This window comes from Seriola lalandi, unplaced genomic scaffold, assembly GCF_002814215.2.
Source record: "Seriola lalandi dorsalis isolate HSWRI2012SDOR001 ecotype SW California unplaced genomic scaffold, Sedor1 jcf7180002054947, whole genome shotgun sequence".
NCBI lineage: Eukaryota > Metazoa > Chordata > Actinopteri > Carangiformes > Carangidae > Seriola > Seriola lalandi.
In genome coordinates this window covers 259652-273992 of record NW_019525498.1, presented here as the reverse complement: position 1 = coordinate 273992, position 14341 = coordinate 259652, and the positions used below count along the sequence as shown (strand labels likewise).

General features: G+C 38.8%; 1 protein-coding gene and 1 long non-coding RNA gene across 3 annotated transcripts in view; one reads left to right on the top strand and one right to left on the bottom strand.

Annotated features, from left to right (window-relative positions):
- The window catches only part of pax1b (paired box 1b), a 7108-nt gene extending 192 nt beyond the window's left edge, over positions 1-6916 (top strand). Inside the window, exons 2-5 of one of the 2 annotated variants that reach the window (XM_023394299.2) lie at positions 1280-1870; positions 3914-4071; positions 5008-5266; positions 6522-6916. In XM_023394299.2, the coding sequence (XP_023250067.1) occupies positions 1280-1870; positions 3914-4071; positions 5008-5266; positions 6522-6670 (1157 nt within the window). In that variant the 3' untranslated portion in view covers positions 6671-6916. Of the gene's footprint in view, positions 1-1279; positions 1871-3913; positions 4072-5007; positions 5267-6469 lie in introns of both variants that reach the window. The other variant, XM_023394300.2, reaches the window with a different exon arrangement.
- A 5120-nt stretch (positions 6917-12036) lies between these two features.
- On the bottom strand, positions 12037-13798 carry LOC147817515 (uncharacterized). Its single transcript, XR_015436301.1, has 2 exons — positions 13731-13798; positions 12037-12579 (listed from the first exon to the last, which is right to left on the bottom strand). It is a non-coding gene; the product is annotated as an uncharacterized LOC147817515 (long non-coding RNA).
- Between the last annotated feature and the right edge of the window lie 543 nt (positions 13799-14341).

The window sequence follows — 14341 nt, the reverse complement described above, 5'->3', positions numbered from 1 at the left end:
GGGGGGGGTTAGGAAAAGTTGCTTTGTTGCTGCTTTTATTTCCAAGTTAACTAAAGCATGAATTCATCTAAATGGTTTTCAGAAAGACGAGCTTCATGGAGAAAAGATTTGTCAGATGTAATTTAATGGAAATCCTGATGAAGTGAAGATGTAATCTCCTTAACCAACAATAATTCAGGAAACATGATGATGATGATTTTCATTCCAGTGCATCTGAGGAAAGTTAAAAACTGTATAAAACTGTATTTACTGTGGCACTTAAAGTTTGTTAAAAGTCTAAATGTGCAAAAGAAAGAGAGAGAGAGAGAGAGAGAGAGAGAGAGAGAGAGAGAAAACCACTGGAGGCCTGATGCTTTTCCACAAACAGCAGCTGCTGCAGAATTTCACATATTTCTTATTTTCTATTTCATGATTTCGGCAGAGACTTTCTTTCTGTGGTTGTTTCTACTTTTAGCTGATTGTTTCTTTGACTCCAGTGACACGAAACTGAAAACACACTGAGTGAAAACATCATGAACTGGCTTCAACTTTTCAGAAACTAATTACAGAAAAAATGGACTACAACTGTATTATTATTTTAATTATTATGATTATTATCGTTTTATAATAACGATAATAATCATAATAATTATTATGATTATTATCATCACCATCATTATTATTATCATAATCATAATTATGATCTTTTAAAAACAAAATAAATATATATATTATTATTATTATTATTATTATTATTATTATTATCAGATCCATATTTTTATTTTTATTTTCTGCAGTTAAAGTTTTGTTAAAATGAAGCAGGTCAGTGTTTTCAGTCATAATCAGATCAGAATAAACAAATAAACTGCTGAGTAACTGAGCAAATATAAACTGACAAAAACAAGATCTTTTCTTTGTGAAGCAGCTTTATTTTTACAGATCTGACCTTTAATTCTTTAAGCTCATTTAAATCTCACACTCTCTATAAAAATGTAAAGTTTTGCTTGTTTTTATTTCATTCTTGTGCAATAAAATCAAAGAAAATCTGTCATCTAATAATTCTTTTTCCTTTTTTAAATTATTTCTTAAGATTTTAATAATTAAGTTTAAACAAAAACATGTTTTAAGAAGCTGCAGCCAGGTTTAATTCGTTAGTTGAATATTTACTTGTTTTGTCATATTTAACTTTAAATTAGACTTTAAAAAAAAAAAATTCATAACTGAACAAAAACCAACATAAACAGAGCAGAAGGCCCTGGAACTGCAGGTGGTAAACCCCGTGTATCCTCCCTGTGTGCAGAGCAGAGCTACGGGGAGGTGAACCAGCTCGGCGGGGTGTTCGTTAACGGCCGGCCGCTGCCGAACCCGGTCCGGCTGCGGATCGTGGAGCTGGCGCAGCTCGGGATGCGGCCCTGCGACATCAGCCGCCAGCTGCGGGTCTCTCACGGCTGCGTGTCCAAGATCCTGGCCCGCTATAACGAGACCGGCTCCATCCTGCCCGGAGCCATCGGCGGCAGCAAGCCCCGGGTCACCACCCCGGTCGTGGTCAAGAGCATCCGGGACTACAAGCAGGGAGATCCGGGGATCTTCGCCTGGGAGATCCGGGACCGGCTGCTGACGGACGGGGTCTGTGACAAGTACAACGTCCCGTCCGTGAGCTCCATCAGCCGCATCCTCAGGAATAAGATCGGGACTCAACCGAGTCAGTCCGAGGGAGACAAGCCGGCTCCGGCTCCGCTCCAGTACGGACACGTCTACCCGTACCCCCCCTACACCGGGCCCGGGGTCACAGCCACCGGCACCAGGACCGGCAGCGGGCCCGCCGGACACGTCGGCCTGCCGCGGAACTGGCACAACATCCTGGGCATCCGAGCTTTCATGGACCCGGCAGGTCGGTGAAACTGTTATCAACAAGTCCACATTTAAATCCTTCATTTAAACCTTAAAACATCCGGATCCTTGTCTGAGTTTAAAGCAACAAACAAACAAACTGTCATTTTATGTTCACAAATATTTCCGGTGAGTTTTGTCCAAGTCAAATAGAAAATGTTTTTATACTGTTTTTTATTGATTCAGTTAATTGTTGGATAGATTTATTTTCATATTTCTGCAGCTACATTATAAAGAATAAATTCCTTCAGGTTAATTGTAAATAATTCATTGATCATGTTGCTACAAAAGTTCAGTTTTAATCCTGGAATCAGCCAGAAAAACGTTTTGAAACTTACAAATTCAGGTTCAGTGAAGTTACTAAAAGTAGAATTATGAAGTAAAAATTTAATTTAATGTATTGGAAATATTATTTATTGAAAATAAACCACCTTATATAACTGCCGTTAACAAACAGCTACTAGAACATTTAACATCTTAAATCGCATAATAAACAATTCATATTATTATTAATTATTCTTTTCTTCTTTGTGTTTTTCTCTGGGTTTGAACATAATATCACATTATTATTATTATTATTATTATTATTATTATTATTATTATTATTATTATTGTTATTATTATTATTATTATTATTATTATAATGGGATTTTTTTAAACTCACGTTTGTTGTGAAATCATGGAGTAATATTTAACAAGGTCTGAAATCTACAACTAAAATCTTCTCCTGTTTTCTGTTAATCTGATCTCATTTAATCTTTTCAGTGTTCTTCACACAGTCATTCAGTTTAGTTAATACGAGAGAGACAGAGAGAGAGACAGAGAGAGAGAGAGAGAGAGAGAGAGAGAGAGAGAGAGAGAGAGAGAGAGAGAGAGAGACAGAGAGAGAGAGAGAGAGAGAGAGAGAGAGAGAGAGAGAGAGAGAGAGAGAGAGTCTTATTTCTATCGTGGTCAGTTTCGTCTTGGTGGTTAACTGGATCCAGAACTGGTTACCATGGCAACGCTAAAAACCCTGCTGGGTCCACGTCTTTGGCTTCCTCTGTTCGATCAACATCAGTTTTTAAAGACGTTTTCAAACCTGCAGAAACAGCAGATTGTGATTTATGCAAATGGGAAAGTGTGAAAGTGTTTGAGGGCTGAGCTGCTGGTTTGTATTTGACAGGCTACTTCCCAATAATTTAAATATCACAATGTCTCTCTGTCATGGTTCTGCTTTACTCCTCAAGTCTTAAAGTCTTCACTCTAGAAGATCTTCATTATGATTTGAATTTTATTGAACAAAAATGTAAGTGACGCATAAAAAAACCTCAAGTTTTCAAGTTGATGTCATGAAGCCGTTTCCTGCAGCTGAAATTCAAAAACAAGACGTTGTTTCTAACTTCAGCGGCAGCAGCTGAAGTCACATCACAGAATCCATCAGCAGCTTTCACACTGAAACTCCTGAGACTGAACATGTGGAGAAAATAAAACATTTTTAAAAACATCTGTTCATAATGAAACTGTGGTGGAAACAGAACAGATGAGCTGAAGTCTGACTTTTAAACTCAAGTCAGAAAATCTATTTGTATTATTTTCTGTTTCTGTCTTTATTTATTTACAGTTTATTAAATTTGAACACAAACAAAATGTGCACGTCAAATACAAAGATAAAGCAGAAAGAAACGTACAGAACAAATGCTGAATTTTCTGAAGGCTGGGGTGACACGGTCATGAATATTTATATTTCATGTTTAAAAATCTCTCCTATAAACTGATGAACTTGTGGATCAACTTTACCTTTTTCAAAATGTTGAAAAATTCCTGTAATTTTTATAAAAAGCAGTTTGTTTTTCACACGTTCCGATTTGATAAAATCACTTTTTCCAACAACAACAGGGTCGCTGGTTGCTGACATCTTTTTTTAAAGACTGGTAATTCTTCCCTTTTAAAACATAAACTAAAGAAATGAATGTAGTATTTCACGAAGCAGAGCGACACTCTGAGATTATTCATGTTAAATTGAATTAAGTTTAAATTGTTAATCCAGTCTACACTGTCTGCTCAGCTCTGTCTGGACCTAATGCACACTCAGCCAAAGTGGAGGACTGGACCAGTATGACCAGTATGACCAGTATGACCAGTATGAGCAGCAGAGCGTTTCCCTCTGGAATAAATGGAGCAGAGAAAATCAACAACGAGCCGGACTTCAAATATCCACAGCAGGTAAGAGACGTGCAGATCAATCAGTTATTGATCTTTAGTTTCAACTTGAATTTTCTTTTCATGCTGGTGTGTTTCCATTTGCTCGCTCTGTTTTACTTTTGGGGCTCTATTCGGCTTCCTGGTAGTTTATTACTAGGTGCTCTGATTGGCTACCATCATCATCATCATCACCATCATCATCATCATCACAGCCGTCTTGATGTTGTTTGTTTTGGGCTGAACTACAAACAGCTGACTGTGGATCATATGGAAGATAAAAACACGAGGTGGATGTTTGTGATTCACTTCAGAAAAACCTTCAGTTTATGAACAAGTAAAAAAAAGGCTGTGCTTCTCCTGGTTGCCATGGTTACCTGCAGTTTAACATACACTCAGGTCTGATTTAAGCTGTTCAGTATTTTTCATTTTGGACAATATTGTGAAACCAGAGTAATCAGAGTATTATAAATAAAACATTTGCAAACTTTTTGTAAAGTGACAATAGTTTGAACATTTTTGGATTCTGTGACATTTATTGGCAATTTTTTAAAATAAAGGTGATTTTTGGCAAAATTAGTTCATTTGTGGAAAGTGAAGACAGTTTGGATTTAAGAACATTTTTTTCAAAGTGAGGAGTTTTTGGACATTTTTAGAGAAGTGGATTATGGGGGATTTGAGAACACGTCTGGAGATTTCAGTCCAGTATATTTTGGCAGGTAAAGATCCTGTTGCACAGCAGATGTATATTTAGTCTTTTTCCTCACAACGAAGAGACAAGAAAGGAAAAACATTCAACAGAAAACTAAATAAATTGTTTCCGTCGGTCTGTTCAACGTTCTGATTGGTTGGATCGTTCTAAACAAAACTAATCTAATCTGCTGCTGCTGGTTTTTAGTGATTTTCTTTTAACAAATATGTTCGATCGTCATGTTTCTCTTCATTCTGTCTTTTCCTCAGTCCTCGTCCAGTCTGTCTGGTTACGTCTCCGCTTGTGCGTATTCTCCACCAAACCAGTACGGTGCGTACGGAGGTCCAGCAGCCAGCTACATGAACACCGGACACCACTGGCAGCCTCACTCCTCCAGTCTGGCTCCCAGTCTGGCTCCCAGTCTGGCTCCCAGTCTGGCTCCCAGTCTGGCTCACCCCGGCTCTGCAGCACCACTGGAGGCCACAGATTTTCACATCACGACATCTTTCAAACTTTCACAAAGAGAAGGTGAGACTGACTCCTTGACTCCTTGTCTCTGACCAGGTGTGGAAGATGTGATCCAGATGTTTTACGTCCAGAATGACAACAAACCAACCAGAATTATTTCAACAGAAGTCAGTGCCATGTTTTTGAGACATCGGTAACTCCACATTCCTCTCCCAGCTCACTGTTGATATTCACGGTTGTATTTTAGTCTTTCGGGGGACGGAGAGTTTGTGGTCTGGCTGAAAATTACAAATCTAAATAACATCCTGTGTTGGAAGCTATAAAAACACATCTGAGGAGCTGCTGCTGTTTCTGCGCTCAGCAGCCACTAATGTGTGTTTCTCAGGGAGAGGCTCGGTCGTGTTGAGTCTTTAGTTAGTAGGTTGAACATAAAGCGTAAAATACAGATGATATAATGCATCATATCTGCTGCGTGTGAAAAGTGACGATGCAAACAAACATGATAAATGTGGCTGATTCAGCTGCTGGAGAGGACAAGAAATTAAAAAGCAAAATATGCTAATGTAGGTTTAATGATTCGTATCAAACAATAAATCTCAATGATATGTTTCAGTGTTTTCATGCTGCAGAAAAAAAGAGTTTGACATAGTTTTAACTGGAAAAGAAAAACGATTTCCCACCAGCTGTTTCAAAAAAAGGATCATTATCAGTGATGTCACCTGAGTTCAGCAGGTTCAGGTAAAGTGTAAAAGACTCACCTGAACAAAATATCTTGATAAATATCAAGTCATGAAATAAATGCAATAAATCATGATAGTATTATTCCTGTGTCTGTGTTTCCCAACCTGAGAGCTGGGTCACCTGAAAGCATCACAACCTTCTAAGAACTAAGAAATAAAGACATTTAAATTACATTTAAAAAAATGTTTTCTTCTATAATCTTTGTTTTTATAAATTGCAAAATACTTGATAGTTTTACCTTCCTGGGCTTCCGTAGCTTCTGGACTGGAGCATTTGTTGCTAAATAATTGTCTCTTTGAGAAAAAGCAGTGAATAGAAATTAAAGGCAGAATAGGAAACAATAAAAACAGCAAACACTCAAAAACATAAACAGTAATGAAGCAGAACAACAACAGATATCAGCTGTTAACTAAATGTTTTCAGCTTTAACCTTTTAACCTTTAAATACAAACCAACGATTATTGACATGAGAATAATAATCGTGATGAATCTGTTTTTGTTTTGTTGTGTGTTTTTCTGCAGAGGACAGGAAACCTCAGAGTCCTCTGAACAAACATCCTCTCCCTGCTCACAGATTATCTTCAGCCTCGTGACCAGGCTGAGGAAACTCACAAGATGCGACGAGACGTTCAAAGACTGTCAGATTTTTACAAACCTATCCTTCTGTCTGCCTGTGCTGGAACTGTAGACCCTCCAGGACTTGATGTAGTGAAGAAGAGGTGAAGGTAAAACACAGAAAGCCATTTTGGAGCTGCGTCTGTTTCCCTAAATTGCATCGGGATGGTATCATCTTGTAAAATATCTTGGCAGAGCTGGAAGTATATTTTTCTATGAATGTGCTTAATAAAGATTTAATAATGCAACAAAAAAATTTATCTCAGTGGGAAAAGATTTCCAGATGTGAGAGCAGAGAAGGACGACAGATGTTCGTATAGAATTATAATGATAATAATAAAAAATATATTTTTATATGTGGATCTGTGTGTGTTCATGGCGTCTTACTGATCAATACTATTTAATACAATCTGACGTAGTGTCTCCGCACTGAGAGGAGCAACAAGAGGTTCCTGGATCTGCGTTGTGACTCGAAGGTTGCCGGTTCGATTCCCGGACCAACAGGATGAATGTGTGTGAGGGCAGTGAAACAGCAGCTTCTGCCCCTCCCTCCTCTCCACAGATCAGGTGCACGTACCTGTGTGCAGCTGCTCAATGCAAACGCATCAGACTTCAGACTTCAGACTTCCCTGGATGAATAAAAACCCAATTAAAACAACATGTAATAGATTTTACAACAGAGTTTACAGTATTTAATATTTTAAATTCAACATTAAAACAGACTGTATTTGAAATTATGTTTGGACCTATTCCGCTCTGCATCTGTAGGAAATACCGTCTTATTGGACAATGTGAAACTGTAACCACGGCAACCATTTTTGAGATGACAAGATTCACACCTCTCTCATATCTTTTAGCTTAGCATAGAGGCTAAGCTAAAAGATAGAGGAGAAACGGCCTGGAACCCCCCAAAATACCTCATCATGGATATTTAAATTTCTTATATTGACATGCAGACATCTAATTAAATTACAGTTACTAAACATTAATGTACAATATGTGAGAAATGATCCCATCAGACATATTTTATATTATCAATAATCATCTCTTTTTACAGCATCTGCTTATAACAACAAACAAATGTTCATTAAATGTTGTATATGCTGCTTTCACCTGTGAAAAACAGACTGTGCTGTATATGAAAAGCAAATGCTCCCGTATGTGAATTTTTTTATCATTTATGGAATTTGTGATAAACAGGTGAAATGTGTTTGACGTGATGAAGTCACTTGTGCTTTTTCATGCATGTAAAGAATCTGAAGAGTCTGGCTGCACACAGAGGAAGTTTGTGCTACAACAGAAGTTCATCAGAAAACCAACCAAAGCTGGAAAAGCGTCTCCGGTTTCAGGCTCATTAGCAGTTTTTCGTCTGAAGCTGAAGATTTAAAAAGGCAGAAGATGAGCCGTCAGCAAACAGCTCAAAGTAAACACAGGCCGTGCATTAAACCCTGGACCGTCTGAGTCCTGCTGAGACGCTGACTGACAGAGCAAACACCAGCTCATTGTTCAACACTCTCTTCAGGAAGCGTTTGAGTCATTTAGGAAGTCAGTGAAGTCCTCGTCCTCTTTTCTATCATCTGACAAACATCCACCTGGAGGAAAAGCAGAAACACATTCCCCGTGTTCACTGCTGAGATCTGGGAAACAACCACACTGCTGAGTGTTTTATGATAGAGATAATCAGAACTACAAACATGAGATCTGAGTTCTAATCAAATGGAATTATTAATTAGTTTAACGAGGCTTCTCATAACATTTTCATTTCAATTAAATTCCTGTTCCTTTCCTGGTTGTTGGACTGTAATGATCCAGCAGTGACTTAATGTCCGACCCAGTGATGGAAGTTTGTCTCTTCACCAGCCGTGTTTCGCTGCGTCTCATATTTTCCTGTTTGTTTGTAAAAAGAAAAAGTAAAAGAAAAACTCGCCACCAACAGAAATTCAAACTTAATCAACAGAAAGTTAAAAAAAAAAAAAGAATTCTATTTGATGATGTTTGAAAAAAGGAAAAACAACCTCCACCTACTGTGTCCTGTTTAATGTGGTAATGATATAAATGTTTTTACAGTTTATTCGTCTTTACTAATGAAAACACGAGCAAACAAAAGCTGTTTTACTGTGTGGTGGCCGTAATGATGATGAGCTGTAACACTCGACATGTGTTCAGGTTATTGTTGCGTCATAATAATAATAACAATAACAATAATAATAATACAATACTGCTTTACAGTAGAAAATGAAATAGTGCAGTAAAGTAGAAGGACAATGAAATTAGAAAATAGAAAGACAGTTGATCATAAAATATGTAAATGAAAATAAAAACTATATATAATATAATATAATAAATTGGTAAATTGGCATATATGAGATTATTTTGCTTTCCATTAAAGCTCATTGTTTCCATGCTGAACCTCCACCCTCAGTGAAAACAGATATCCAGTAACAAACTAACCGCACATTGTAATGAACACAAGAAAAAACAAACATCTTACTTGTGATAATGTCTGTTTCAGTTCGTGACAACATCGACTCCTGCACCTTTAATCACACGAAACGCCTTTCTTGTTGTTTGTGGGTGTCGGCTGCTGTTACACTGATGTTCTGCAACATGACATTTAACCTCTCTGCCTGCTTGTTCTTCACACCCCCTGCTTTATCTCTGCCAGGTTAAACGTGTTGTAGTCTGTATTACCTCATCGCTCCCACAGACCGACCAGGCGGCGCCGCCGAGAAGAAAGTCGACTGAGCGTGAAACCGCAGGGAGCTGCCAGAATCACAAAACCTGCGCTCTGAATCGGCCGTAATTACAGCAGAGGTAGTTCATACACCCACAGTTATTTATTTATTATTTATATACCAACCTTCTTTAACTTTCATGTCAACATTTAAGACAATATTTGATCATGCAGCCTTGATGTAAATGCTCCCTTAAATAGAAATAAATTCATAAAAGTACATTAAACAGTGGTGAAGATTATCTGTTGTGGAGTGGTACATACAGTAAATGTGCTGTTGACAACCATTATTCAAGTTTTTGTTCTAAGTATAAAACAAATAATATACAACTCACCCAAACCAAGATCATCTCCTAAATCTAACCGAACAGTCCCACAACTTTAACCACAGGTTTATTATTGTTACCATGACGATGACGGTCTAGTACGCCTGTTGCTGGTAGGCCTACAGGCCTATGGGCTAAAGGTTATGGACAGATGTACATGGTTATTTAGGTTGGAGGACATGCTGTGTGTGAACACCAGCAAGTTGTAATAAAATGTGCTCTTGTTCTTCCCATTCTGCCAATATGGTGCAATCGCAGCGATGAAGTGAACCGACCAACCACAGTGAAGCTAATGGGACGTGAAGCTAGTATAACATTAGCAGGACTTAAGCAAATAACAATTCAATATCTGTTGACAAGGCAAAAACTCAACTGGGGCAAGTCTAATTCAACCAACACATCACAAAGCTAACATCAGCGATCCAGGATGAGCTAATCAGGCTAACATAAAGGTAACATTGGCAGGGCTAAACTACAGGCTGTCCAATATCAGCAGGGTTTTAAGTTCAAACATTATAACTTATTACCTTATAACATCACTAAAACAGGTTGCACCTCACAAACACACCTTTGTGCCTGGAGATTAGTTGTTACCACTAAGGTTTTGTGCCAGGTTTTGTTTAGCTAACAGAACCAACTCACAAAGCTAACATTTGTGATCCAGCATTAGCTAACCAGGCTAACACAAAGGTAACATTGGCAGGACTAAACTACTGGTTGTTGAATATCAGCAGGTTTTTGATTTCAAACCTTATAAAATAAGTGTTTAAGTGGAGATTCACAAATAAATAAGTTAAAATATAAACTAACGCAAACTAGTTCTTGCCTGGAGATTTGTTGTTATCACTAACTTTTGTTTAGCTAACGTAGCCAACTGACGACGCTAACATTAGCTAATATACGACCTGTTCAGAGTAAAAGAGATTTGGGCTACAGTTACGTCTCCGACCTGAAACTTGATACTTACTCTGACAAATACATCATGTTAAAATACATACATTTACAATCTTTAGCGCCCTGAAACTGTATTTGTAAGTTATTCTAGCTAGTAGCCTAATGCTTCCTGCATACATAATTGATGACTCTTAATTAAACGCTATCAGCGCTATTGATGTTCCCTAACAACCAGTTTACACAGTTACACATTAATCTATACTTGCTAAGTCATTTTATAAGTTTTAATGATGCAACCTAACTCAGTAAATCACTCACTTAAAACTAGCTAGTTTGTACTAAGAACTTAAGAAGGACTTAATGTCTTAATGGCCTGGTAATATAATCAATTCAGTTCATTTTAAAGGAGCATACACTATTTATCTGTATGTTGTTAGTTAGTGTGACTTTGCCTGTTGGCTAACTCTGGTGCATTTACGGTTATGTTACTGTGTGCCCCGTTAAATACATCCAAAGAGTAAAATAATACATAACATTAAAAAGTCAGATTTAGATTGTTTGATTGTTTATGTGGTGTTATTATCACCGAGCCACTTAACATCAGCTAGCAAGACCGAAAACTAAGCTATAATGATATTAGTGTGATAAACCTGTGAAGGTAAACTTCAGGTGGACTATCACCTGGAGCGATGGAGTCGAAGTGAACCAGAGTGTGACTCATCGTCTGTGAGAGCTGATATTATCTCCACAGATATTAATTACTGTTGACTGTTGTATTGTTGACGACTCACTCACTCGGATTCGTGACTGAGCGCCGTTATGGTTTTGTGTGAATACCTGGCTGCAGTCTTTGCCAGTGTACCATAGCCAGACTCAGAGTGCGCCTCTGGCTAATTACTGCAAAACAACAACTTTGTGTTGCACCCCCCCCCCCATGTAAATTATGACGGCTTAACTTGTCAGAGAATCTCTTTTTTTTCATCTCAGGTGATGGCAGCTTCCTCCTTCTCAGAACAGCTTTAACTTTAGTGTGAGATCTAGTTTTAAAACATGATTTTACTTGATTTTCTTTCTGTTATTTTTGGTTCTGCATCCACGTGCACTGAAGCAAAGCCCATTGTTGGGTCCATTTCATACGATTGCTACGACTGGGTTACATTAACCCTTACGAAAAAGCACGCGCCCCCGAATGCTTCAGATATGAAATGTGCCCTGAAAGGAAACTCAAACAACAGAGACTCTACATTGAGGGTTTTTGAGACTCTGCAGGTCTTTAAAAAGTTTCTTTATTTCCTTGATTACAGGAGGTAATCTGGACAGCATCTCTGCACAGGTGAAACTGATATCTCTGGTCACCTGTGGAGAAGATGAACAACAACTGGACGTACCAACAAAGTCCCACAGCGTCACACTGCTCCTTTGATGCATCCGTTGCTTTGAGTTTAGCAGCTTCTCTGTGACGGTTATTGCAGAAGACGCTTGTTACATGGACGTGTACCACATTCAAAAACCATTAGATATCAGTTAGAGGATCTTTTTTATTGCATTTTTGTTGTAGAGCCGCAGAGTGCAGATAACAGGACATTCCTTCCTCGGTCTTCGTGCTCATGCATAAAAAACAACACACGGTGGTGATCTGATTACAGCGGCGTACTTACTCTGCACATCAAAGACGATTGTCTCGAAATCTCGAACGCATCTCGCTCTGTGTCGGATTAGAGATGGTTCCCACAGATCTGCTTCCGGCAGAAACCACCCGCCGTGTTGTGTCCTCTGATAGCATCTCTAATGAATAGGACGCTGACAGACAGACGTAGCAGAGCTGGGAGGGGAGGACGCAGCGGGTTCATGCCGAACAGGCAAAATGCAAATACCATCTTAACTATTTGACTCTCTTCCATGTTGCCACACACCCCGCTGCTTCTGTCACTGCCGCCACCCAGGTTTTTCCCGCCCAACACTTTCCACCTGGCAGCTCATCTCCGCATTGTTGTGAATGTTGTTGGTTGTTGCTGATGGCGGCCGGTGATGGTGCAGATCTCCCACCAGGCTGGCAGGTCTACCTGGTGTCAGGGAGCGATGTCAATCAAACATGACGGTTTTAAAATGCAAATAAGAAGCATTCATGCAGAAATGTTTGATCGGTGTGATGCGTAAACAAAGAAATGACGCCACATCGCTCCTTCTAGATATGTTGAGCGTATTTTCTCACAGTGTCTTTATCAGATTCTGTAAAACGATAAAACAAGATATTTTCTGCTCATATTTCTGTCAAAGCTAAACGAGTAATGTAAATATGGCTAAAGGTAACGTTAGCCGAGCTCCCGTGAGGCTTTGACTTCACCCACCGCTGGGAAAACACTACGCAACAAGAACCTACGAAGAGACGTCTGGGTACAAAATAAACCGTGGAAATGTCTGTTTGCTTAAAACCTGCTTGTTGTATCGTGTTTGAAAACCCTTCATCAAACCAGTGGTCATCCAAAACATGAAAATATATCAATGAAAAACCCTCCGGCCTTAAAAACATTTTAGCATTTTCCCCGTCAACTTCAGTTAAAAGTAGAAGTAAAAATAAAACCTCATACTGCAAACACTTCACTTACTACTCATCGTTTTGTAAATTTTTATACCACAAAGGTTCAATATTCATAAAACTTTCCCAGATGTCATCAAGCGAAGTTCAGTTCAGTTTAACAGAAGAGAAAGGTGTGTCTCCATCCACCAGTTTGTGCAGGAAAAATACAGAATAAAAGTTGTTAGGTTTGAGGCTGAAGTGGAAAAGTTGGGATATTGATAAAAACCAAATTCAACAAAGTGCAATAAAAAGTGACAAGTGAATAAATGAACTCAAACTCAAACTGAAATGTAATATTTCCATCACGGTTTCCATCGTTTGAGGTTTGATGCTCTCGTTGCATCATCTCTTCTGCTTTCACTACATTCGGATGGAAATTGAACTACTAATGCAAAAGTGCTCTTTTTATATTTTAAGACAATCTGCAGAAGCGTCTGATGGATGTTTACGACAGATCAGGTGATCATGTCCATGTTCGCCTTTTGTTTGGTCTTCCAGGTAGGACTGGTTAAACTGGGTGTTTGTCTGATTGTTCGAACCTCTTGTCGACAGCGTCCGACAGGAAACAAAGCGAAGACACCCAGAGGCCCGAGCTGTCGGCCGCTGGTCGTCTCTGCTTATCTGCACATCTCTTACCTGAGCTGTTGATCTGTTCGTGCTCCCCTCAGATCTACAGGGAGGATCTGGACTTAGACACATTAAGAAAAACTCTCACAATATTTGACTTTAGGATTAACACTGACAGGCTTTTAAAAGAGTTGAGGAGGGGGGAGGTGAGGATCTCAGGTTTCACAGTATTTTCCCTGGCACTTGAAGGCATCACTCTGCTGATGTATTACACTGTGACCTGTGGTCCTTGAAGCCTTCATCATCTCTGTTTACAGAGCAGTTACATTTATTACTGTAAAGAAAATGAAATGTGAAAACAAACCCCAGACAGTTGGCAGTGCAGTGGTTTTGTCTTTTATCCCCTTTTGTCTCAACAAAAATAAAAGCTTAAAACCTCTTTCACCTGCACAGGTTTCCTCTTTAAAGGCCCAGTGAAGCGTGGCGAGCTGCCGCTGTGCTCTGCTTCTCCCCCGGCATGTTGCAGCTGGTCCGGGATCAAAAACACTGGAGGTAACCTGTTACTTTTACTCCTTCATTTGTAATGACTGTGATTCTATTTCATTTTTTTGTACTTTTGAAGCATCACAAACATTTCAAAGTTCAGGTTTCCATTAAAAAAGTTACATTAGCTGCTCAGT